Here is a 26,120-nt window from a genome sequence, read left to right as displayed (position 1 = left end):
TTTTATTTTTGTAATCAGCAGGAAAGCAGTGAAACGATGAAATGAAAAAGCGACTTTGTGCTCATTACAGCTCGTTTGACGAGAACCCTGTGTGAGCAATGCTTTACCGAGTGTGTTCTACATTGCGTGTGTACGTGGTCTTAACTACAGTTCTCTTGTTTCTGTTTATCCCTACAATAAATTAAATACTTCCTGGAGTTAGACAGGAGAGGCAATGCAGTTTGGCAGCATTCCTAGGTGCTTAAAGAAGCTGTTGAAGAAGAATTATTTCATGCTCACAAAACAGGAAGGGCTGTTGGTTTGCCTAATAATTTAGGACGGATATTGTACAAGCGGAGTAAAGTTTCATCGACAACATGTGAGATCCAGTACATTGAAGGCTCGGATAAACAAACACAAGACTAATTGGATGACAGCCTCACTGTTTGCCTCTCCATCACGCATTTGCTCTGTCTTTTCTGTGTAACATAAGCAAGCATGCAAGCGAGTATGGAAAGATTTTCTTTATAAAAACTGGCAGTACGTATGCCAGGAGACATACATTGATGACATTAAGTATAGTTTTGCAGATCATATACAATATCCACCCTTTTCAATGTATGAAAACCAGATTAGAGAGATTAGGAAGTTGCTGTTGGCTTTCAGAACACAGCTGTAGTTGTATAAAGCAACACAGACGTGAACTGTCTTATTAAAAATTGAGGAAAGTCACAGATTTACATGACCTAAATTGAAATCTGGATGTTCCATAGATGATAGATTGCAGAATAACAGGGAATAAAAAAATCTTCTACCTGACGTTAGCCATGCAAGTCTGTGATTGTTTGGACAGCGAAAGCTACAGAAGTACAAACACTTCTGGGAGGATGTTTTTTTGGCCAACTAACAAAATACTTAATTAGGGAGGGCTTTGAATCAATTACCCTTCACTTTCATGTGGTTTGCAGATGGCGACACACTCTCTCTCTGCACTTCTCCTGCTCTTTCCTCTACAAGCCGCCAGCAAAAAGGCCTGCTGCGTTGCCTCATTGCTAATTTGAACCAGAGAAGTGGTCATTTCCTAACAGTGGGCCCCGGCCTGCTCCGCAAGCCGAACCAACAACCAGCCTAGTGGAGCCTGGGCTGGACTGTTCCCAAAGTAGGGCAGAAACCGCACAAACCCGAGTCTTTCTGACATGTGGTGAAAGTGTGATATAGATATGGGAAACATCGGGGAAAGGGATGGCGATGGATATGTTTGGAAAAAGAAAGAAAGATCGAAGTGGGACATGATGAAAATGGGGATAGGAGAAAGTGGAAAGGGCGTGTTTTGTGGGAAAGAGGCAAAGAGAGGTACAGGAAAAGATTTGAAGGTAGAAGAAGCAAAAAAGAGAAAATAAGCTAGGTCTGAGCACTCCGTTTGCAGCAACCATGTGGCGTCTTTGATCTGGCCGAGGATTTGAACCAGTGTCAACAGAAACATGCAGGGGCCGTCTGTTTGCTCCCAGACACAGATCATTCCTCCATGAATTAGTCGGCTTCAGTTAGCGAGCAAACTCTTTACTACTCCAATGTTTGTTTACCCTGTCGGGAACACCCGGCATATTCCTCAAGTTGAGCAACAAGCTCAGTAATACCCCAGAACTCCTGCAATCAGCTAAACTTTCTATGCTGTTAATCTCTTGAGGGAAGCATAAACCTGGGTAGTTTTGAAGATTTAAAAGATACATTTGAGTCAAACAGTGCTGCCTTTATATTCCGTATTTTATTCAGCAACAGAGTCATTTTTCATTTAGTCCTATAATCCATTCATTCTACTCCAGTCGCTGTCTTCCATGATAGGGACAAGGCATGTTTCGTATCCCTCGTCGTCTGGAAGGAAGAGGAAGGGATGACAAGCATGCGGAGGAGGAGGACTAGGTTGCAGACATGTTCGCCAGATAGTTACAGTGAGAGGATGTGTCCTGAATGCTGTGTCCTTGCCATGTGACAGCTTGCTGATTCAAACCTCATGTTGGGAGCATTGAGACAGTGAAAATACAGTGGAGTTAGAGGCTTGTTCGTGGTTAAACTGCATCTAAAAAGGGCTTTAGTAGCATTGAGAAATAGTCAAATAACTATGTGTAATGTGAAAGGTGGTTGCTTGTAGTGACAAAGCCTCAGTGAATTATCACCCAGCCCTGCAATTCCCCATAGCTCTGTGCTTATGGGAAATGTAGGACCCAGCGTATTTTGACCTTGTGTTATTTTTACTATTCTCTTTTTAATCGGTCTCCTGCCAGTCACCAAACTCTATGGAAGTGCAATCCTAAATCACAGGAGAATACCTTTAATATATTGGACACTGTTCTGTAAAACCAGCTCACATTTGGGCTTGTCTACATTTGTAGTATAAAAACAGACATCTATGTTGTGTGGAAATAGTTAAAATATCAGAAACATAAGGAGAACCATAGATATGTGTGCTTCATCCCTCTCTGGGAGCGGATCAGCCAGGACATCTCGTCTTGAGGGATGCTGGCGAAGGCCAGCCAGGCGTAACGCAGCAGGGAAACGCACAAGCAGCCATCCACTCTCATGTGGAGACAATGACAAATCCAGACCCCATCAACACTTGTGGGGAATGTGCAGAGACCCCCTCCAAGACAGCACAGTACTCACTAACAGCGCCCTAATGAATTGAAGGCCTATCCCTGGTGGGCTGTATACGGGTGTGATCCGAAAACCAGGTTCGCTGACATGTCTCTCTGTCTTGTATCTCTTTTCTGTTTCCATGCATAATTCTGTTGATCACAGGTGTCTTGCTGTTTCCTCTGGAGGTTTGCTTGTCGAAAGGCATCTCCCAGAGAGTGGAAAGTGATGAAAGTCAGATTAACGCGGACCTCTTCCAAATGACAGACAAATGCTCCTGTTACGCAACACTGTTTCACCATTAAATTGGCAATTGTTATGTTGGCATCTAAATGTATCTACTGTTCTTAAGACCCACACCTCAGAAACCATCAATGGAAAATCCAAAATCCATATCCCTGCAGAGATTTTGTAAACTCAGACAGGAAGTGGCCCATAATTAAGAGGAGGGGATGTACAATGAGAGAGATGGATTTTATTTTTCTTCGCCACACATTAGATAAGCCAGTTAGGTGGAGAGTTTCCAATATTGACGTTCATGTTTGGTGATGGGGCTGGAAAGAAAAGGGAAAATCAGGCATAAGGCTGCCATTACTTTTAAACACACACACACACACACACACACACACACACACACACACACACACACACACACACACACACACATCTAGAAACACATCTAGAAACACATATAAACAGTGTTTGTATCAGAGCTACTGAGCGACGGAACTATGGGGACAGACTCCACAAAACAGAAGCTGAGCTGTGGGGTTTCTTACTGCTGCTTTTCGATAAATCTTCAATCTCCTCCATGTGACACTCATCCTGCTTCGTCCCTCCTTGCTACACTGCTCTCAATGCGATTATTCAGAGAGGAAGGGAAAAAGAAAAGCATTAGTTGTATTGCTGCCAGGGTCCAAAATTGTCTGAATAGTTCTCAGCCCTGCCAGACACAACAGCATATTCACAGTACTGGCCTGTCTGTCGATTTAATTCAGTCTTGCACATTTTGATCCTGTCTTCTGTTCTGTCCTTTAGCAGTTTTGGGCATTTTGCTATAACACTGCCAACTTGTCTTTTCTGTCTATTGTCAAGGGACAGCATGGCAGTGCTGTTGTCCATCATCTGCAAAACACACATAAGCCCTGATCTCTGTACAGAAGCTGAAACTTTCTTCTATATAGATGTTGAGCTCTGTGGACGAAGGCGTCTTGCAATGCCTGATCTGTAACCTCAGCTGCACTTCATTCTATGTCCTCCCTGCATCTTCTCTCTCTACGTTTCTCCACTGGTCCTTCATTCACTCCATCGAGGGCGTCTGGAATGTGTCTGTAATCACTTTCACTGCATTTTTCTGCAAACAAGCGGGGAGCTGAGACAGTGAAACAAAGTGGTTATGGTGGGTGGGAGCACATGCAGAGTTGCAGACAGTCAGACAAAGTAATGGATGGTGACGTTTGTTGGCTGAGAAAATCATCTGATCCACAGATATAGAAATTAAAACTGGCCAGGACTGGACCGTTTCCTCAAAAGTGTCTTAGAACAAAAACATCTTTGTTCTTTGGACTTATGATGCTTTGGGAAACTCACATTTAAACCCAGATGGAAGGGTTTTGTCTCCACTGTCAGTCTAGACTCCATGCATTTTCACATCTGTGCTTGTATGATAAGCAAATTGCAGCCATTACCTTACGAGTGTGAGAGGGCAATTTGGATGAAGAACGGTGTGTGTTTGTGTGTGTGTGTGTGTGTGTTGAAGGGGGGGGGGGGCACACAAGCAAAAATGAGTGTGTCCACTGTGGGAGATGTGGTGAGTATCAAGGAGTGGGGGTGGACATGGAGTGAGAGTTGGTTGGTTGGGTGAAAGAAGTTTGGCGTGGCGGATGGAAACGAGGTCTGGAGCCGGCGACACACTCGCGCATAAACAAATACACACGCAGAGGACAGACACCAGCACCCATCATTCAAAGGGCAATTTAAGATCCATTTAAGTAATTCCAATAAAAACTGCAGCCGTTGTAATATGTTGTCCAGGGGAGACAGAGGGAAAAGAGAGTCATTTCATTGGCAGGCTCAGGGTAAAGAGTAGTAGGAAAAGTAAGTTAGACAATGTTTGTTTTTAAGTCTGCAATCTTTTTCTTGTCATTCACCCTTCCTGCTTTTCTCTGTGAGAGCGAAGAGAGTTCCCCAGTCTGGGAAAAGGAGTTAGTGTCAGCAGAAAGGTGCAAAGGGTTTATATGCCTGCCAGTCTTATCAGTAATCAGTTCTTCGCTCTATAAACTTGTGATATTTCCCACCAGTGTAGTTCTCTTGGCGTGATGGCAGTGATGTCCACAGTTCCCAAATCCTGATGCTGTGTTTGCAATTTGTTGCCAGGAAACATTTCATGGGATATTTGACCCCTGTGATGCACCTTGACACCTTCTGATAGAGCTATTACGGACCTAATATGTCACCCATCACCTCTATGCTACTGTTGACTCACTTACCCCCCACACTACCCTTTGAGACCAGACTACCCTCATAACGACCTCCTCTGAAAACGTGACAGACCAGGCCAACATGGAACAGGAAAGTGGGGGGGAGTTTATCCGTCTGCCTCACAACCTTAAATCTCCATCCAAGGCCAACAACCGCATATCCAGCGTTGCATTCCAACAACTGTTATTTTGGCATTATGTCTATTTGCACTGTTCTCAACTAGGGGCTGTGAAAAGCCGTCAAAACACAGCGCTCTCATACCACGCGATCCTGGACAGTGTTAGCATAGCAGAGCGAGTGCAAATACGGAGCATGGCAATGGAGATTTGCTCCTTGACTCCATGGCTTGTGTCTTTCCTTTTCTCGTGTCTTGATCCTTTTCCCCCAAATCATGCTCTGAAGCATGAAAATCCTCTTACTTCTTCACCCAAATTAACAAAGATATTTTCTTACTTTTATCTAGTTACTTTATATCTAGTAACTATCTGACTTGTCCAGGTTTTGAGATGTCCCTCCTCTCTAACATAACACTGATGAAAAGAGTTTATTTTGTGGTGTTCACACCACTGATCCACCATTTTGACTGTCTACATAGCTAGAATCCATTGTAGAATTCAGAAGTCTGTTCTAATTTGTTTTGAAAAAAGGCTTTGCTAAAATCATCTTTCTAAGTTCTTTAATTTGTTTTTACTAAAGTTTTTTCAGAAGCCTTGTGTTTGTTGTTGTAATACTCATGGCACCAATACCCCACAGGACTAAAAGCATTCCTGTTTTCTTCCAACTGAATTGAAATTCAAACTCAAAGTATATATTTTGTGTTAGCGGAAGAAAACATGAATGCCTTAGTTCTATTTTAAATAAGGGGTAGTGGTGCACCTCAGCCTCTTGTGGTCGAGATGAGCATTACAACAACAATATATATACACATATATATATATATATATATATATATATATATATATATATATATGTGTACATACACACATATATTGATATATGCACACACACCCTCAGACCTCTGAACATTTTTACAGACCATTCAAAAGCCATTAGCTCTGATTCACTGAACACACAAACAAGGCCTGTTCTCCTTCATACGCACGTTTGAGCATGAGTTGATGTCTCCTGTCCCCATCTTGTTTTGTTTTGCATAGAAAAAAAAGCATTGGGCTTTTCACTCCTACCTCTCTAAACCTAAGTAAACACGCTTGCTTCCAAACCATACAGCGTTGCCCTAAAGACGCGTCAGACGGGGCCCAGAGTTTTGCTTTTTCAGCAGCATATGAGTGATTTGAAAGGAAAGAGAGGTTTTGTGGACAATTTACATATACATGATCGTTTGTGGGCTGCAGGCGTGCCTTTTGGCTCTGGACGGATATCTCTGTTTGATGGCCTTCATTCACACATGTTCGTTCAGTAATGTTCGAGCATTACCTCACTCTTCAAGAGGGAGAATAAGAGAAAGGTGTTAACATTTGCAAAGTGAGAAAAGATGGGAGACAATAGACAGAAAGACTAGACATCCAATCCATTTTCATTACGTAATGCATGCCCTTAGAGCATAGATCTCGGATTTGGTCGATGATGCTCACCAAACCCACCTCCTTCCCCTCTGCGTTGCCCGCTAGCATGGTGCTGCTCAACTGGAAAACAATGGCAGACGTCCTCCATCTGTTTGCAGTTTGTATCCCGTGCCAGTTTGAGTGGGAGTGATACAGAGACCTCAAGGGGCTTAAAACAACAACAACTCGCAGTCGAGAAGGCTGGTTGCATATTTCCAGCTACTGTAGCAATAAACACACTCACACACATGTTCATACACAGAGCAACCCAAGTGAGTAACTATTAGATTGATATAATTCTGAAATCTGGTGACTGGTTAACATTAAGGGGAATGGCAGAATGGACAGGTATTGAATTGTATGGTGAGACGGAGGGAGAGAAATGTAATGGGTCCATGGCAAGTGCAGTGGTGGAATGTCCCGGGGTGTTTTAATGACATTTGTCTCTCCACACCTGTGGAACTAATAGCCAGCCACTGAAGTCAAATGTCCTATGAAAATATTTAGTGGAATGAGAGAGGGGGAGAACGGGGCGTGGATCAGTTGGAAGGTTCATACCTAAAGGCTGGCGTGTAGTTTGGCTAACGCCTAGGATTTCCATTATGGGGAACAAGATAATTTGCCCTAGCAGAGTCTGCAGCCTGAACCCCATCTCCTATATTTCTCATAGACGCACACTGGCCCATGTGCTACAGAGAAAAACACATGTGTGTATGCATGCTGTTGCTGTTTTGAAGTTGCTTACTGTTTACTGTCATTCTTACAGTACATGTGTGGAAACCATGTCACTAATCATTTAGATGTGAGCATATTGTCTCAAGTTCAATATGTCGTATGGGTGCGTGGAACCTTTACATAGCCAAGGAAATTACTTATAAAAATGAACGGCTTTCAGGCGAAAAACATTTTTCTGCTTTTTGTTTTCACCCGACAACTGTGATGTGCTTGCAAAGGTTTTATGAGGTCAGTGAGGACAAGAAGCCAGAATGCGGTATGGAAATGGTCCTGGTACCATTAGAGGATTGGTTGAGGGTTTCCACTCATGCAAACACTCCCCCTGTTACTCTCCTTCTGTCTTTGAAGTCAGTGACGACAGTAGTAATCACAAATGATGATGTTCCCAAGTCTCTTTTGCAACTTAGGAGAGAGTTCTAGTGGTTACTCTGGGACTGAGTCCTTTACAGTGCAAAATACACATGCTAGTTATTAGGTTTTTTTCTAAATATCTGCCAGTGGGGTGTATTTTTCATGTATGATTCTACTTGTTTTTTGAAGAATATTCTTTGATCACATGTCATTTTATTGAAGCTAGTGGTGTTAGATAATCTGCCTTTCAAGCCATGCATACATCCTGAAATCTTATGAGAAAATAAAACCCACTAAAGGCCAAAAGTGACATACTGACAGATTCAGATGTAAATACCTCTGTCTTTTGTGGTACAGAACTTGCAGAGACCAGCTGAGTGACAAGGGTAACAAACATGATCCTTGAAAGTGGCCAACATGGGATTTGAACCGCTGACCTTTCCAACTGCTTCATAATTGGTGAGATTTCCTATGTCATGAAGAGTCACAGTGCATGCTTAGCTGGAAGTGAGAAGGTGGTGATGGTCTGGTGTTTTTTGACTGACAAGTGCTTTGCTGGTGGGCAGTCGCAGGTTGATAAATGTAAAAATGGAGAGCAGACTGGAGCCTGGAAGGGAAGCTTAGCCATTGCTTGCTTTTACAGTGCTATAGGGTCACATTCCTCCCAGAAACAGACTTTTAAATTCTTCCGGAGATGTAAGAGCGCGAGGTGTGACTGGATAACGGAGTATGCTGCTTTTGTGTCAAGTATTTTGGCTTGGATGAGAGGAAACAAAAGCCCTCCTTCAATTCTCAGCCATATTCCGTCACTAGAACAGAGCTAACGGTGGGCAGTCAGAGGGCGAATAACTCCGTGGATCAAGCCCTATCTAAAGCTGTGGCAAAGTGCCGAGCTGCCCCATACCACGCAACTCTTACCCTCACCCAGACTTTAATCTTCATCCCCCTTTGATATCAGAGACAGAATCGCTAATGTGGGAGGAATGGAAGGAAGGAGGGAGAGCGTTAGAAAGAGGGGGTTGGATGGTTATGGGGGAATAATTGGGGAATATGTTTTTTTTTTTACGAAGCTGATAGATGTATTCAAGTCTGGAGATCAAACGGTGTGGTGCTTTGTATGTTCTCAGACCACAGTGAATGAAGGAGCTGAGGTTTCCCGCAGCGGCCTGCTCAGTGTCACCCGAGGAACTGAAAGAGCTTTCCCTCTCTCTGTCTACCTCTCTTTGCTTCTTTCTCTCTACTTTCTCTCCGACTGTCAGTTGTTGGAAGTCATTCTGAACTTTGCTTGGTTCAGTGGAAGCCATTCAAGTCCCTTAATCAGCCTGCAGATGATATCTTTTGCTGTGACAGTTAAAATGGTACACTGTTAAACCTGTCTGCTGTGTAGGTCTGTATTTCAGAATAAATAAAAAAAAAAAAGAGACATCAGATAAATCACAGAAGTAGGTACTGAGTCGCATTCTGTAGTTGTTAAAGTATCAGGTGTTTAACACAACATAAAGTCTGCTGTGTGTAAAATGTCACAGATCGTTAACAGGGGTGTATACCAGAAGAAATGACATATTTTCTCATCAGTGATCTCTCTCGCACATTAACACGTAGATTGGAGGCATCTGCCTGGGCAAGATCACATGGTCAACATAATCTGAGTCACAGTTCCCGACTCGTGTTTTTTTCCGACCACACTTGGCCCCCTCGCTCCACTTTGCGCTTATTTGCAAACTTGACAACTTGTAAACAAACTCGGTGAAAGAGGTCGCTCAACACCCACTTCTCCCTCAAATCCCCTCTTCATCCCTGTCATTCCTTATTTTGGCGGGTCGGTTTTTAGGTTTGTTTGGAGTAATAACACAGCAGAGACTCCCAGCCCTGGAGAGTCTGTTGGAAGGACTGAATATGACTTCATGGAGGTATACCTTTCTCTCTTTATTAATTTTCCATATTAGGCCCTTTATGTGTCATACTGCACAGACGTTTTCTTGTGCTGGAATAAATGTACAGTAATTAAGCATTTTGGGACTTCTTAAACTTGCAATAACATATTTTTTTAGCCACTTGGGGGCAGCGGAAACAAGCTGTGAACACAAAACTGACTTCGCTTTTAAATTGAGCTATTTTTGCCAATTAAAGCCCCTTTTCCATACTCATGTGCTTGTTTGGCCCGACTTGGTTCGTCTTGACCCGTACACCCAGCACGGTAGGGATTTCCATCTCTATTACAGCAGGATTACTCGATAGAAGGTGTGTCTTGAACTTATGATGCGGTTGTCTTGAATCGATGACTTTTAAAAGCAGCAAGCTGCTCTGTGGCTGTGACTAGTGGTCACAGGAGCGGATGTAAAACGGTGATAAACACATTTCATTTCCTATAAATTCTTCACAATAAAAGTTCCCCAATATTTTGCTATTTAAAAGCTTTCATTGTGAAGCAGCAAAATCAGGAAATGTTGGGTGTGAATACTCTATTATATTCACCAGTTAGTACCAAACTCTGTCTGTCTGCTGTCAGGTGCTGAGCAGGTGGTGTACAGGTAGCATTTAAAGCGGCCTGCTCCACACAGTACAAGTAGCAATGTGATCTATGTTTGATATAAAAAATATGGAGTATTTTTAAAACTCAAAACAACAGCTGTGTCACCCAGATGTTTCAAAGGTCCAAACCATCTTTTGAAGAACTCATGCACATTGAGCCTGTAAAGACAACAGCACCAGTGTGTCTGTTTGGATTTATTTGCTCTGGATAGGCTAGTTTAAGGAGCCTGGCCTCCGCTGTCTCTCAGTGTCGCTCCATCCTCCCCCACAGCTCCTCTAGCTCCTCTCGTATCCAAGGATGTGTCTCATTCTCATGTCTGTGGTGTAAGTTTTATTCCTCTCTAACTCTCATATTCCTCCCACCAATCCTCCCATCCCCTCCAGCTGCCAAGTGGAGACAAAGAAGCTGCTTCAGCCGTCCTTTGGTCTGGTGATTATCTAAGTGAGGGCCCATCAATCTAAAATAACTCCAGACTCCCAAGAATGTCCCCTTCTTCTGGCTGCCAGGTTGGAGATAAACACATATCTGATCCTGAAAATCCGCCCTTAATGAACCGTTAGATGCACGTAGACTGATGTGGCCTTATCATAACCTCCCAAACTGCCGCTCCGTCATGCTAGATAGACTGATATGATCTGATTTTAGCCACGAGCACATATCCCTCCATTCTAAGAAAGAAAAAGTCATCTTCTTCATTGTTTCTTTATTTTCACTTAATTTCATCCGTTTGCCACATGATGCATGAGAAGGTTATTATTGCGTCTGGCCTCGCAAAGGTTGCATGTGCTGTTTTATTGGCTCTTGGCAGCGCTGCAGGAATTCCATGAGGCAGGTGAACGAGGAAATGGAGTTCATTCAACACTATACAATTATCTGAATGTTTGTTGTCATTGAAAGCTCTTTTTTCCCTCCTTCCTGATGAACAGCGCTCAAACTCGACATTCTGGGGAGCAGACCAGACACTTTTACAGCTCATTAACCGTACATTTGTCCTATTTTTTGGTGTTTACAGCAGTAACAGATGTGCAAATAAATTTCACTAAATTGAATAATACTTACGATGTAGAGTCTCTTGTATAGCATGCAGACATTTCAAATCCAGAGTATATAGTTTACAGTATTGTTGCAGCCAGATTTTGGTCCCCCTAAACCATCTTAGACTGACCATGTCATCCCCCGCCTCCTTTGATCGCCCGGCGTTGTTATATCTTGTCTCAGCTGGAACATTCCTTTGTGTGTCTCTGATCACCTCCTGATGACTGCGCTATGGAGATAAGAGGCAGAGGACGAAGAGATCTGGGTTTAATATAAAAAGGAGCCCCGGTGAAATCAATCACACACAAGAGAACTGAACAGGGAGTCACCCTGATCTCGATTAGTGTCAAGAGAGCGGAAAGAGGTGTTGACAGGACGGGAGGGAAGGTCAGACGGAGATGCAGGGTCAGGGAGGGAGAGAGACGATACGTTTTCTTTTTAAAGAGGAAATATAAGAGTTAACCCCTGTATCTACGAGGCACGCTACCCCTGTCCTGCTCCAAGCTTGGTCTGATTTATTCCTCTTCGCTTTCTACGTCTCACCTCCCAAATTCCAATGTCCAATATCTACTCTTGGACCTCAGTCTCTCACTTGGTTTGGTTTAACAAACCAGATAATGCACAGGGCATGACAGATGAAAGCGACAGCCAAGACAGTTGCTGAAGATATTTGTTACTTTTCACTGTTGTGTGGAGTTGATATAACATGTATTTTGTGGTGAAAAACAGCAAGCAAACTTTATTATTATGGCTCGTGTTGAGTTGTATTGTTGAGTTGCCTCTATTTTTGAAACATTGAGTCTATTATATTGGCGGTGGTCTTTCTTTTGTCTTGGCCCTGTTGCAGCGTCTCATTCAGCTACTTTTTCTTTTTGTTTCCTCCTCCTCACTGCACAAAATGTGATTATTGAAACAAGACGCGGCGCTTTTGGCAAACCGACATGTTTCTGTCTACTTTTCATACTGGTTCACAAGAAAATTAGCAAACAGCACGCCCACTATGTCTTCTGTCTAAAATCAGGAATATCTCGGCTAATTACTATAAATAATCCAAATATGATTTTAGGTATTTTAATGAATATGTTGGCTGTTGCTCGCCTTTTTCTTCTTCTTTTGGAAGTTTATTGTCATGATATTGCCAAGTTTACATGTCGGTCTGTTTCTAATTGACTGACCTGGAGAACACGTACTTCCACAAGGAAATGTCTCTACTTATTGCATTTTTAGTGTTCAGGGGAACCAGAAACCCATTAAGAGCATTAGCTGGTTATTATTTACTCTTCTTTTAAGATCCTTTTTTTTCGCTTAATTTTTACACACAAATCACAGTGATACAGACTCTGAATCAGACAACCAGTAAGCGGTAGTGTGAAATAGGACCGGGCATGATCCCGTCCTCCCCTACCGAGTATCTGACACTTCCCAGAGCTCCTAATAGTGTCTAACCTGTGTTGCTCTCTGGTGGCTTTTATAGCCTTCATAAGGCCTGGCGTAGCATACTGTACACGACTCCAACGGGACGTATTCACTCGGTTTTCTCACAGTTTGTACATGGCCCCGTGGGTGCACGTCAGCAGCCAAATAGCTTCTTTTATGTGTTTCATACTAGAAAAGCAGACTGATTATGACTGCACAGATGTAGCCACCGTAAAAGTCCCACTCATCACACGCTTGCTTCACTGACACTGCACCATTGTTTCAACAACCCTACTAGAAACTTTTAGTATTCATTTTATTGCATTATAAGCGAGGGATGACTGGACATCGATAATATGTTTCCTCTCCTGTACAAGAAAAATCTGTGTTCGGGATTTCTTTTACACCTTACCTTCTATTTTTTGTTTCTTCAAATCTTACATCTGAACATTATCTCCAGATCTATATAGACAGAATTTCACACACACAGTCACAGAGCCATGTTTATACAGCCCAGCGGTAGATTTTGGGAGGTGTGAGGCCAGAACTGGCAGTGTCCTCTTACACAGTCAGTGCTCTTAGCCAGCAGCTAATAAAGACTTGCATTGATCCTGATGGGTGGGGTGGGCTTCAGCGAGGACCACAGTCAGAGGGGGCTATGAACTGTATGTTAAAATGCATGCATGAGTGTGTGTTTGAGGTGCTTGGTGGGCTCTTTTCAGCTGGCTAGGTCTGGAGGCTGAAACACCCTGCTGGGGGTCAGCAGCGTTTTTAAGTGAGTGATCAGTCAAACAGGGGCCAATGAACAGTTCATGTTGATCAACTGTGATTTAAAACCATCCAATGAATATCTTATAAAACATACTGTGAGGTGGAGGGGGGGGGGGGTTACACACTATTGGAGAGACAACAACATATTTTCGATGGTTTCAAAGAGCGCACAGCATCGCTCTATGTCAGCCCATCCCTCATCCTCTGATGGCCCCGTGTCACACTGTCTGAGTCCTCGAGCAACAACAGTTCACATACTTGCTCATTTCCTCCTATTTGCCTTTTTTAAAGCACACATTGCATTTAGTAAATCCCTGTTACTGTAGACTGTCGATAGAGAGCTTCAAGCTTCACAATGGCATGAGTAATTGCAGTAGCTCAATATTTTCTTGTGTCTTTTACTGAGTCATTACCCTCATGTGTATTTATTTATTTATTTGTTTATTGTTCTGCTTGATCATTTCGATACACTCTAGACTTTTGCTCCTACGGCCTTGGTCTGGTATATGACCAGTAGCTTGTGGTGGTTAATGTTAGCTAATGTTAGCAAACTTCAAATAGATATTTCTGTACTGACATGACTCCTTGATGGTCACAGCTCTGTTGTAGTACTGCAGTTCAGTAGACAAGGCAGCAGGGGCCAGTGTTGTGATTTCCTTTCTCCAGTTTGTGCCGCTTCCTTTAATCATGGAGGCTATGGATATGTACCTTTTTAATGTATCTTTATATAACTAACAAAAAAAACCTCATAGCGTCTTTGTCCAAAATGTGCCCGTATCGAAAACTTTCAAGTTCTGAACGTTAGCATAAAATTCTTTGTCAGATGTTATTATCATATTCTTTCCACAGATATTTCTTAATTTCGGCCATCACTTTGCCAGTGTTGTACTATATATTACAGTATAACACAATAGTTTACTTAAGCTAATTTATTTGATGTCGTACGACACCAGTATAGAAATATTTCAAACAAAACACATGCCGCAATAAGACATGACATGAACTGTGTTTAATAGATAGGCAATAGAGAGAAAAAAACCCGAGTATTTTTGGACGTTCCGGCATTGAGCCATATTTGCATTAATGCTAACGGCAAAATTCATCACTCTAGATCCAGCAGAAGTCACGCGGCTGATACTATGGATTTACAAATTGCTGGCTCAATATTTTATACAGGAATATGCCCCAAACCATGGTAGGGTGGGATGTCTCTCTTCCTGGTCTGTTGTCTGCTTTTCCGCCGTCTGTCCTGTTGCCTGCGCCAGAGAAGCCCATTCAGGAGCCTCGTCAGTCTGTAGTCCAGTAGCCTCCAGCACGGAGGCATTTCAGCTCCTTCAGGGGGATTTGACCAAGATTTCCTGCCCCTTATTAAATTATAATCTCCCTTCTACCGCTTTCTTTCTCCCCTTCTCTCCATCTCGGACTGAAAAATAGGCCTCCCTCTCTGTTTTGCTGCCAACTGATGTGTGTGTCTGTGTGTGCACGACGTGTGCATATACGTGTGAAGCTGTTTCGGCTGCCAGCGGAAGGAGTGTATGGGATGATTGGCGGGGCACGCATCTGAACTGGGTCAACAGGGAGATCAAGAGCTAAAGCTTTTACTTTCTGCTCCCCTTTCATTTTTCTCCTCCATCTCCCAGTCTTTCTTTTCGGCCTGTCTTGATGACTTCATGTCTTCTTCGTGGCTTCTTGCTTTTTCTCCCTCTTCTGTTGCTTCAATTTCGTTTGCGGTCGATACGGCTTTTCCTCTGTTTCTTCCTCTTCTCCGTGTCCCTTGACACAAGTTTCCATCTCCCCCTGTCTCCATCAGGGGTAGCATTTGACAATGTGATCTGTATTAGCTTAGTGTTTTCATGGAGTGTCAAACTGTGGAATCCTTTGATAGAAACAGACGACAAGAGGACTTTTCTGGGCTTTTCCCTCCTGGACGTGAGCCCCAGCTACGTGCAGCTTGGGATTTTTTCCAGTCTTGGCAAAAAAGAATGGAACAATTGATGGTGTGCGATTGTTCCGGGTTTAGTCTTCTTATTTAAGCTCCCCGGAACATTTCTCACCTTCAGAGCACTGAATCCTAAATAGACCCATGCACACACGCTCCACATGATCTTGACTCCGCGCCACAGCCAGCTTTGCCTTTTGGATGAACTGCCACCATGAATACTTTGACACTGGAAATAACAAAGCTGTATTGCGAAAAAAGAAAAAAATCCATTTTGCTTTAAAATCATGATTGCTTTATGCGACAGCTTGTTTGGAGCACTTTTCTTTGTCTCACTTTTGTCAGTTTTCTGTGTGTTCTCTGGCCTGTGTGTCTACAGCCCATTTCAGAGGCCCCATTCTGGCAGAAGCAAAGCCACCCACTCAGTGAAGTGAGAAAGGTAACAGCTACTTGGAGACACGGCACCCAAACACAAGACATAACAGAGACCAAGCCAAACCTAGCACATTAGAGCCCTACAGAGAGTCCAGCATCTGATCCCTGATCCTGTACAACACCATGCTATCCAGCTACTGAACAACTGACCACCAACTGTATCTAATCACAGAAAGCCTGTCAAGTTTTGGATATCTCCAAATGCAAAATGCACAGAGCTCTAAAAAGACCAAAATACAAAGAGTTTGGAGGATGCTGTCTTATTTTTAGTCTTTTTAAATCAAAAACACAAGTCTACCATATGTGTAACAACATGTAAATAATGGGTTAAACTGTGTGTCTTTAACATAAGCATTGAAAGTTAGCATGCTAATTTAACTAGCATGCTATATACAGCTGGGGCATGTCTTTAGCTAACTAGTAAAATATTTTTGTAGGGTTGCAGATTACTTTAGAAAAATCCCAGTTGGGGACCAGCATATCCAATCTGCTGGAGACGTGGTGCTAGTTTTAATTAACACTAGGAACACTTTCCTGCTTTTTATTTATTTTGTACACTTGAGCAACCCCAGCCAAACTTGCACGAGAGCGTTATGCCTCCATTACGTTACCATTCCTCATTTTAGCCAACAAAATCCACGTCCATCAGAAACAGATTTTATTTTAAAAAATAACTATAAATTCTATTATTATTGTATGTACTGTGCTAAAGTCGTAGCCGAAGCGGCAGCTTACTTCCTTTGCTGTCCCTGCTCACTCCTTCTTTCTCCCATTTTTTTCTTTTCTCTTCTTCTACCTTGACATTTGCTGTTATGTTAATTAAGAATAACAGAGACCTGAGTATATGTCGGTACCGGTGGACTTACAGAGGAAAAAGAAACGCCTCGCTTTGCCAGGCCTTGGCAGCACACAATAAAAGTATTCACACCAGCAATGAGCGGTGTGGAGAGCGGGAGGTTTAAGGAGGAGAGAATAAGAGGAACAGGAGAGGGAGAGAGAAGAGCTAAGGAGGCAGGGAGAGACAGGGTGATCGTTCGGATTTGCAGGATATTATATTACTGTATGTCCTAGAAGTTTTCTTTCTGAGTTGAGGTCATCTCCACAGACACACAGTTCCCTTTATGGTTGTATTTTCCAATCCATAAATCTCCATCTTTGTAATAATTTCAAATTTTTCACATGATGGGCAAATCATACAAAGTCAGTGATGTCAGTTCTTTGAGAGGGGTGATGTGTTCTTTCAATGACCTGTCTTGCTGAACATTTATTGCTCTGGAAAGGTGGAAGCAGATCCCCTTTTAATGAGATTATTTTTTGTACTCTTTCTTTTCAATTACCTAATCAGCCGCACATATTGAGTTTAAGTGCACCAACGGGTCAGCCAGAAAGGTATAGCCGTGTCTGTCTGCCGACAGACTCGCTTCAGCAGCTCCCCCAGACTGCAACTGGTTTCTTGTCTGGATGATTTGCAGACTTTCAATCTCCCTTGGCGATATCTTGATCTGAAATGCTTCACTGAAAGATGAGGTGACAGAGCATGAATCGGTAAAACAGCAGGGGAGCCAGACTGGCTAATATATTGCAATTAATGCACTTTTACTGGCCTGAAACTGTTCCTAGTCGGGGCTCAAGAGCATCTATGGGTCCCTTTTTAAAACTCACATGCTACTGTTAATGTGTGAGGTCCTACGGGTTAATAATTCTGTGACTAATTAACCTCACTTTGACTGCTTTACCCTTTACCCCTGAGTACACACACACACATATGCTTCATATGCACAATACATCAGCCCCATCTTATGATTAGCACGTCTGCTTCTGCACTTAGATAAGTACCCAGGGGTATTAAACGTGTCCTTCTGAATGAAGTCATCAAGGAATGCAAACCCTCCGTCTGACCTCTTCACTCATTTCCCCTCTCCATGTTTTCTTCGCAACCTGTCTCACCACCCACACTTTACACCCCCCCCATTTCCTTTTTACTCTCACTCGTTCCCTCTTAAACCCCTCCATCAGCATAAACTCACCCCTCTCCGACCATCTCTCAGTCGTTTTCTCACCCGCTTCAACCTTCAGGGATGTTAGAAAAACACATCCCTGCTCCACGACGGGTACCTTTTCCTGAATTGATGAGACTCTTCTCTTTTACTGTTTTATGAGGGGGGGGGGGGTGTTCTCCCCTGGAGCAAAGTGAGGCTTTTTTCAACCCGGTCTTCAGTTCACCCATGGCAAATTTTTGACTGTCATCTCCTATTTCGCTTCTTCCCATTCACATTATGACGGACACATTTGAAAACCAAGGACGCATATTCTGTCAGAAGACAACAAGCAAGACAGATGACAGACATAATAGGCCGCCGTGACAGATTCACCAAAAAAAACAAGGTTGTGATTGTATTCCCATGCACCAATATACATGTTTACTGTCTGGCCACATACAGACCTGTACCTTTCAGTAATATATACTAAATGGCCAAAAGTATGTGGATACATTGCACCCATGCGTGATTGTTGAACTTGTCACATATGCTGCTATATTGGTATAATCAGTGTGAGGCTAGGCAAGTCCTCCCACACTAAACTCTGATTTGATGGACTGGCTATGTGTGTAGGGGCATTGTCATGATGAAAACTGTTGTCTAAAATATCATTGTACCTTGTAGTTAGCTATTTTGATCATTTTCTGCTGATTGTCTTTATCTTGTGTAACAGTAAACTAAATATCTTTGAGTGTTGGTTAGACAATACAAGCAATTTGATGTCAACTTGGATTTCAGAATAAATAATTGTCATCATTTTGTGACATTTTATTGACCAAACAATTACTCAAATCAAAGAATGGAAAATGTATTGTGTATGTTAGTGAGTTAATATGCGGTTTAGTGTGATTGTATGTGAGCAGAAACGTGTATGCATCAGCATATGTAGAAATGTAAACAGTACACATCACGTCTCCATGTTGAACAAATTTACAGTATTCCTAATGACTTACTAATGATTCAGTGTAAACACTGCTGAGGACACAGGGGCTTTTATTGTGGCGGCACAGAAGGAACAATATTTTCCTGAGAGCAACCAAACAAAGTCTTCAACACACACTTTCCAGCCGGTGGCAACTGAAGTAACCGATGTGAATGCCTCATCATATTTGCATTTACTTTGTGGCCACTTTTATACACACACATGGACATGGACAAGTCATGTGAACAGCCGTACTGTTCCACCAGTGCTTATTTGTACAGTGTTGAGTAATACAGGGTGTCGTTCAAAGCCACCAAAAACTGTGACCACTACTCAAATATTACGCAGTGAGCTGAAACCGGAAAGGTGTAATGGTCCAAGTGCCACTCAGGCTTAAAGAGGGATTACCTCATTCGAAAGCAGGTGATTCTCTAAATATAACCCCACACGCTCAATTTCCTCTCCCCCGTCACACACGCCCTCAAACTCGGTAAGAGCTGTGTGCCTCCGGCCGCCAGCATGTTGTGTAACTGTTGTGCTCACTTTCTCCCTCCTCAGTGTTTCCCTCAATCTCTTATGTAGGTACAGAACAAGGCGTTCACACAGTTCAATGGTCAATGGGGCTCTGTGTTGTCTGGAAGTGATACCTTAGCAATGCTTCGGCCTGTTTGTGTATATTTTAAGAATTTGCTCAGTGTTCTCAGGTGCATGTGTTTTTGCTGCATCTGTAAAATCCGTTAATACTCAAATGTCTAGACTACAGTTTGAATAATAAACCACTGATGTATAAATTTAATCCATTTTTAGAGTGCCTCTTCCTCTCTAGTGCTGGAAATTCACTCTCGCTGTAAAAGGGAAGTCTCCAACCATTGCTTTGCTGAATTTACAAGAAGAGAGTTGGGTAAAGGAAGCTGACCACCCATGTGGGTTCATGGTTAACAGTCAGGAATGGTTATGGTCATGGTCGTGGCTCAGGTTTGTCAGAATTGGATGAATCAGCTCAAATATGTGGTCAGGTTTTAAGTGCACTTCTCTGCGAGACCTGTGGTCGTAACCAAACTATCTAACAATCATGGACCTCGGTTGTTGTTGAACCATTTGGAGTTTTTGTAAAAGCTGGTACATGATGTTCAGGTGATGATTCCCCCACTCGAGGAGCGGCTCAAATTTTCACCACAAAAGCAACCGCCTCCTCTTTCCTCAATGACACAGAACCCTCACTCTTGGTGTACTTATAATCTCTCTGTGGCACGTGGTTTAGGAAATACCTGGCAGTCTGGATCTGCACATGTACCACTTAAGGGAAGTGGAGGCAGAGCACCTTCAACCTCACCTCCCCAGCGCTGTTGATTTCATTAGTGGGTATAGCCGAGCCATTAGGGAAGTGTGTGCTTGGCTTGCACTCAACCGCGGTGTCTGCGTCTCCTTTGCCTGTCTGAGCAAGCCACTTGAGATGCTGCTGAGTTTGAGTCTGGAGGCTGTTGAGTCTTCTCTGCGGCTCGAAGCCTTCGCAGATTAGTGTTTCGGCTCCGTTGAAATGGCATCCAACACGTGTTCGAAAAAGACTGCGAGCTTCGGGTATGATTTGTGTCTGCGACTCAGATTACCTGGTGGTTTGGAGACAGATCTGTGAGGTGTACTGGATGTGGGAAAGTGGGATGTCTGTCTGTGTTCATGATGTACACTCTCCGACATGTGTCTTTGTATTGGATGTGGGCTTGGATGGATTTCCGAACCGACTCGGTCTGCCTTTTTGCCTCTGATCTTTATCAGAGTCTTTTATTATTGAGTAACTGCAAACCAAAAATAGTCCAATGCTTGCTTTTGTTTCTTCTTTCCTTCATACAGCTGGACAGCATACTGAGGCTACAGTAACATAACATTATTAGAGCAATTTAATTTTTTTTTAGAAGAACAGCTCAGCTTTAAGAAGAAAGAACCTCAGGCATCTCAGGCTGTATTTGATGGTTTCCTATAATCACCATTTGGACAGGAGTCATACAGCCTCTCTTCATATCCTGTGTGAACAAATGACTGATGTTCAGGTGCAGTTTGTGAACCAACAGCAGCAAGAGTATGGATCAACTGCAAGAAAGCGATGCTAAAAAAATGCAAAGAGACAAAAAACTACAGAAAGACACAAAATTATGATAAAGAAATGCAAAATGACAAAAGTGGGAGACAAAATGACAACAAAGATGCACAAAACAACCAGAGAGAGAGACACAAAATTCTTACAACGAGACAAAAAACAACCAAAAAGACACTGCCTGGGTGTCTCGCTATTATGTAGGAGGGGTGGGGGCCTTTTATCCATCCATCTGTCCATCCATCTGTCTGGATGTCAGACATAGTGCAGTTATTTAACAGCTGGCTGGAGGTTGGAACAGCAAAGTGATGACTGTAAGAATGGAATGATGGCGCTGGCGGTGCGGTTGCCCTTTTACACCCGAGGGTCAGACTCTCCCTTACTTCCTCATTAATGCTTCTTTTCTCTTCTGCTCTTTCTTTCTTTGTGTATTTTTGGATCTGTTACCGTGATGTGTGTGGTGATTTATTTTTTTCAGCGAAATCTGTTTTATATAAAGTGTCACTTGGCCTGCCAGACGGGGCTTTTTCACCGTAACTCTGGATGCTGCTCATGTTTAATGACTGAGGGCGGCTTTGATTACCATTAGCTCTCCTCTCTCCTCAAACCCGGGGTTTTGTTTTGGTTTGTTTTGAATGGGCCGATTTTTATGGGAAAGTGGGGGAAAGTTAATGAGTTTGAGCATTTTCAAGACACCCGCGTAACTACTTACCAGAGCTATATTGTGTTGTCTTGCTTACTGAGAGTGTGTGTGTGTGTGTTGTGTTACGTGGGTGTTCTTGTGTGTGAATCTCAAGCCAGCAGTGGCTCATGGTGGCCAGCCAGAGAGGATTGCGTGAGATTCTTTAACAACGTCGGCAGAGCTTCTTGAACAAAAACATTTGATAAACAGATTGTGCAGGTCTGTGAACTGCCTGTCTGTGTCCGATCCCTGTTGATGCACAGCTCCTGGGTCTGACTGTTTGTCGCATTGGTTCTTAAGAGAGTTCGACGCCTGCAGAATGGTGGGCATCCAGAGCCGCCTGTTAAGTTACGTCTGCAACAAAACCACAGACCCCCATACCAGACGAGCTTCCCTGCCAGCCAGCCGGCAAGTCGGCCAACGACCATACACTGCCCTCCAAATACTGTTCTCTTTCTCCTGTTTATTTCTTTTAATGTCCTTGTCTTTGCTCTCTTCATTTTGCAGAGATTAAGCTTTTGTGTGCACATTTGAGCTGATCTCTGATTCTTCCAGGCACAGTCTCCAGCAACCCACAGTACCATAAATAAGCATAAACAGATACCGCAGACACACGCGCACTTATGTCTAATGACAAAAAACCCAGAGAAACACTTCGGTAAGTGACTGTTAAACCAGAATTTGACTACCTAGCTGTGTGGTTGCTAAACAATTACAGACGTCGGTAAAAGCTAAGCTGTGAAACAGACGTCATCTCTGCACACACATGGTGTCAATGAACACATCGTTTTCTAAGTACGTGTGAGTTGAAGTCTGCTGTGGACTCCCAGATTACTCGAAATCCCTGCTTCCAATTAACTGCCGTGTACAATTTGGTGTAATTTTAAAATTACAAAATGTCTGATAACTTTCAAACGAGAAAAACAACTTGTGTTTGGGTAACTGCTGTTCCACGTTGTAAACTTTCAGAGTGAACTCTCCTCTCACTGTCACTTTCCAAACTATATCTGCAGAGACTAACAAACTTTTGCACACACACACACACACACACACACACACACACACACACACACACAGGACGAAATGAGTAGTATATGAAGCAGGGGACATAAAGTAAGGGATGATGAGCTAGAGACCTACTGCAGTAGCCTCTGCCATCTCTTTGGCACTTAATGCTGCTTTATATTAATGACCCAAAATAAGTAAGAGGTGGTTATCAGAAATTTAATTTGCTGAGTGATGAAGTGTATCTCTCTTGTGTCTCATTTTGTTTGCCAAATGTCACCTATCACTGATATTGGTGTAACTTTGCTGTAAAGTCCTGTAAGTCCATAACACTGTATGTCAGTTAAATCAGAAAATCCCGAGCAGATTAGAGAGAAACTTGCCGTTTGCAGTTTTTCACAGCTACGCACCACTTTCTCTCATCTTCACACCATTTCCATGCCTGATATAAGCATGGCATTTTGGGCATTCAAACAGGAGCGGGCTGAACCTGAAATTCCATTTTGCATCCCACATCATCACAAAATAAGACAGCTGACAAAAACAGCTCAGAGGAGAGTTCAAGTGGAAATTTAAGCCATTTTCACACATAATTTCACCAGTTAAAGGACACCTGCAGTTGCTCACTTATGATACGCAAACACACTGACCATCCTCTGGTGGTTTCCTGTTCGCACCTGACCACGGTTGTGAAAATATTTGGCAGAGGGAGATGTGGTCATTTCTTCCTCAAGTTAATTAAAATCAACATATCTGCTTGCCACAGGTTCTGAGAGCCATCTAGGCCAAATATTAACCCAACCAAATACTTACCGCATACAGTGTAGCAGCAGAGAGCCGGGACATTCATCAGCAATTATGCTCACGTTGTTTTGTATTTGTACGTGTGTGCACCTCATGTTTGGACAGATAAAATGTATGGGAACAGTCTTATGTAGCTTATCCTTTACCAGTACAGGAGGTAGTGTCTGTCTTTAATATATAGCTGCATATAAAGTAATGTATGCTTTAGTAAATGTCATGCAACCTTTAGCCCATTTGTATTTGCGCATTAGTAACTTCTGCTTTCCTTACTTCTACTAAAGAAACATGTTTCCTCTGCTTCATTGGTTTACAAAATGTATGTGGCCGGCTTGGCTAAGACATACAATGCTTGTAGACAGACAAACTAATAAAACTAAAAACAAACATTCACATTAACAAATATTTGTAATTGGTGCATTACTTCACATTGCTTGTAGCAGTGCAATTCACTAAGTTCAGCCTCTAAACAGTGGGGTCGGGGTATGAATGAAGTTGCGCCTTGTAACTTTCAAGAAGTTCAAATGTGTTTCCACAATTTGGTATTGAATGGTGTTAAGTAAATAAGACTGCAATGAGGAGATGCATTAAAAGCATGACGGAAAGATTTCTAATTAACAACATTATGATCACCTGAACTCATTATCACTGTGGGTGTAAATTCCACATCAGGTGTAGCTCATCATACAGTCAATTTGAGCATGATAACGAATATGGCCCTCTTTTCTGTTCTGTTTATTCCTGCAGTTGTTTTTGTGTGACATCTGAAGCCTGAGATGCTGGTGACCATGCTGTTGGCTCCTGTCTGTGTGCTGCTGACGCTGGGAGTGCGTGCTCTTGCTGGAGGCTATCCCCCCATAGCCCACATGAAGTACATGCAGCCCATGATGAAAGGGCCTATTGGACCCCCGTTCAGAGAAGGCAAGGGACATTACGTTGGTAAGTTATCCATGGGGTTGTATGCGTCTCTTTTGCTTCGATGTCTCACTCTGCTCTGCACAAACTGTTTGCTGTGAACTCTGCAGGCCGATAGGGCCCCTCGCACTTCAGCAACAGTCCATTGGGGCATTTGGAACTGATTCATAATGATTTAACCCAAATTTATTGAGATACTCTCCTCAGTAAAGTCATTTTAAATACGAGAATGTGCAAATTAGCAACGTAAAAGAATTGTTGAAAAGTCTCTGATATTAATGCAAGTGTACACCATACCCAAACTATAGTTAAGTCTTGATGTTTGTGTTCAGTTATTTCAAATTGAATAGTTCCCGACTCAAAGTTATTTTCTGCAGTGCAAACAGCATACAAGTAACTTTTCTCCAACTATCTGAACCAATGGCAGCATGGATGTGGATCACATGCAAGTCCTAAACTACAGTACAGTAAAGAACAGAGATATAACAACTTCCTAGGAACAAAAGAAGTCTCCAACAATGCGGTTAAATATGTGACTGATGTTGAGACCCTCCCAGGACAGACTTGTGCACTAAAGCCACTGGTTTAGTGGCTCTCTTCAGGCAGTTAAAGGACTCACTGAAGTGTGTGTCTCGTTGCCCTGCGGGTCCGACAGCATTTGGCAGCTTCTCAGTTGGGGCCTAATGGAGGCCTGATTGCCCACTGTTTGCTGAGCTCCACTTGGCCAGTTGTTCTTCCTGCCATCTGGATGCCGTTACCCCACTGTTTATCACATATTTTTCAGCTGTGTGATGAAGCAGAGAGTGTGAAGGATATAAAAATAGATTATATAAAAGACTCAAGCAAAGGGGAACTGCGACAGGGAGGGAGTGATAATCATCCTGAAAAAATGTTCATGCTGTCATTGCTATCATTATCAAATTTGACTCAAACTACCAATACAAGGTCTGGATCAGATGAGACGTGCCATGTGTTAACGGAGGCCCCTTCTTCGAAGCAAAGTTCAAAGCAAACGGGGGGCACATTTTCATTTCAGTGCCATAATATGATGTTGGACAAAGACAGACTCCAGAAGTTGGATACAGAGCAATTTTAGTGTTGCAGTTAAATCCCTCACAGAAACATCAAAGATAGTTATGCTTTCTATAAATGGGATTTCAAAGTGTGGTAGAAACAAGTTTAAGATTTAGAGGCGTGAAACTAATGCGCTATGTGGCTCACATGAATACAATGCCTTTACTGCCACCCAGTGGTCACATGTCTACATTGCATCACCAATGAAACAGTTTATCACCTATTAATTAACCATATACTATGATTATCAGTTCAGTTGATCTTTAGACTCAAAGTCCATTAGAAAAACACAAACAACAATAAATACATAGGATCTTTAGATCTACTGTATCCGATGTAGTTTTAGAATTTGCAAATACAGTCAATGTCCCAGAAATGTATAAAATAATGCCTGTGATATTATACAGAATATGTGACGGTATAACACATTTGTATAGTACTAATTATGTCAAACAAACAGACCACAGATACAAGATCTCATAACTTTGCTTATAATGAGTGTAGTAACTCAAATAATGTTTTTCTGTAGATTAGGGAGTGCATGTGGTTAATAATAGATGTTCAGGTAAAAAGAAAGGTTAAAGACTATAATTAATAAACTTGTCAAGACATTCTTGGAAGAAGAAGGCTACCAGTCAAGTATATGGTTTTCTTGTGCAATCATTCATGAGCTGTGGGTTCTGTATCAATCTTAGCGGAACGGGAGTCAGTACTGCCCTCAGGCT

At 42.6% G+C, this 26,120-nt stretch overlaps 1 protein-coding gene across 1 annotated transcript in view; it reads left to right on the top strand.

Moving 5' to 3' along the window:
• col8a2 (collagen, type VIII, alpha 2) overlaps window positions 1-26,120 on the top strand; it is a 39,837-nt gene that overhangs the window by 6,542 nt on the left and 7,175 nt on the right. The window contains exon 2 of the mRNA XM_068710974.1: window positions 24,154-24,345. Coding sequence (XP_068567075.1) covers window positions 24,183-24,345 — 163 coding nt within the window. The 5' untranslated portion in view covers window positions 24,154-24,182. The remainder of the gene's footprint in view (window positions 1-24,153; window positions 24,346-26,120) is intronic.

Source organism: Cebidichthys violaceus, unplaced genomic scaffold, assembly GCF_023349555.1.
Source record: "Cebidichthys violaceus isolate CVI_PGR_0920_01 unplaced genomic scaffold, fCebVio1.0.p SCAF_16, whole genome shotgun sequence".
In the NCBI taxonomy this organism is placed as follows: Eukaryota; Metazoa; Chordata; class Actinopteri; order Perciformes; family Stichaeidae; genus Cebidichthys; species Cebidichthys violaceus.
This window is presented reverse-complemented; position numbering and strand designations above follow the sequence as displayed.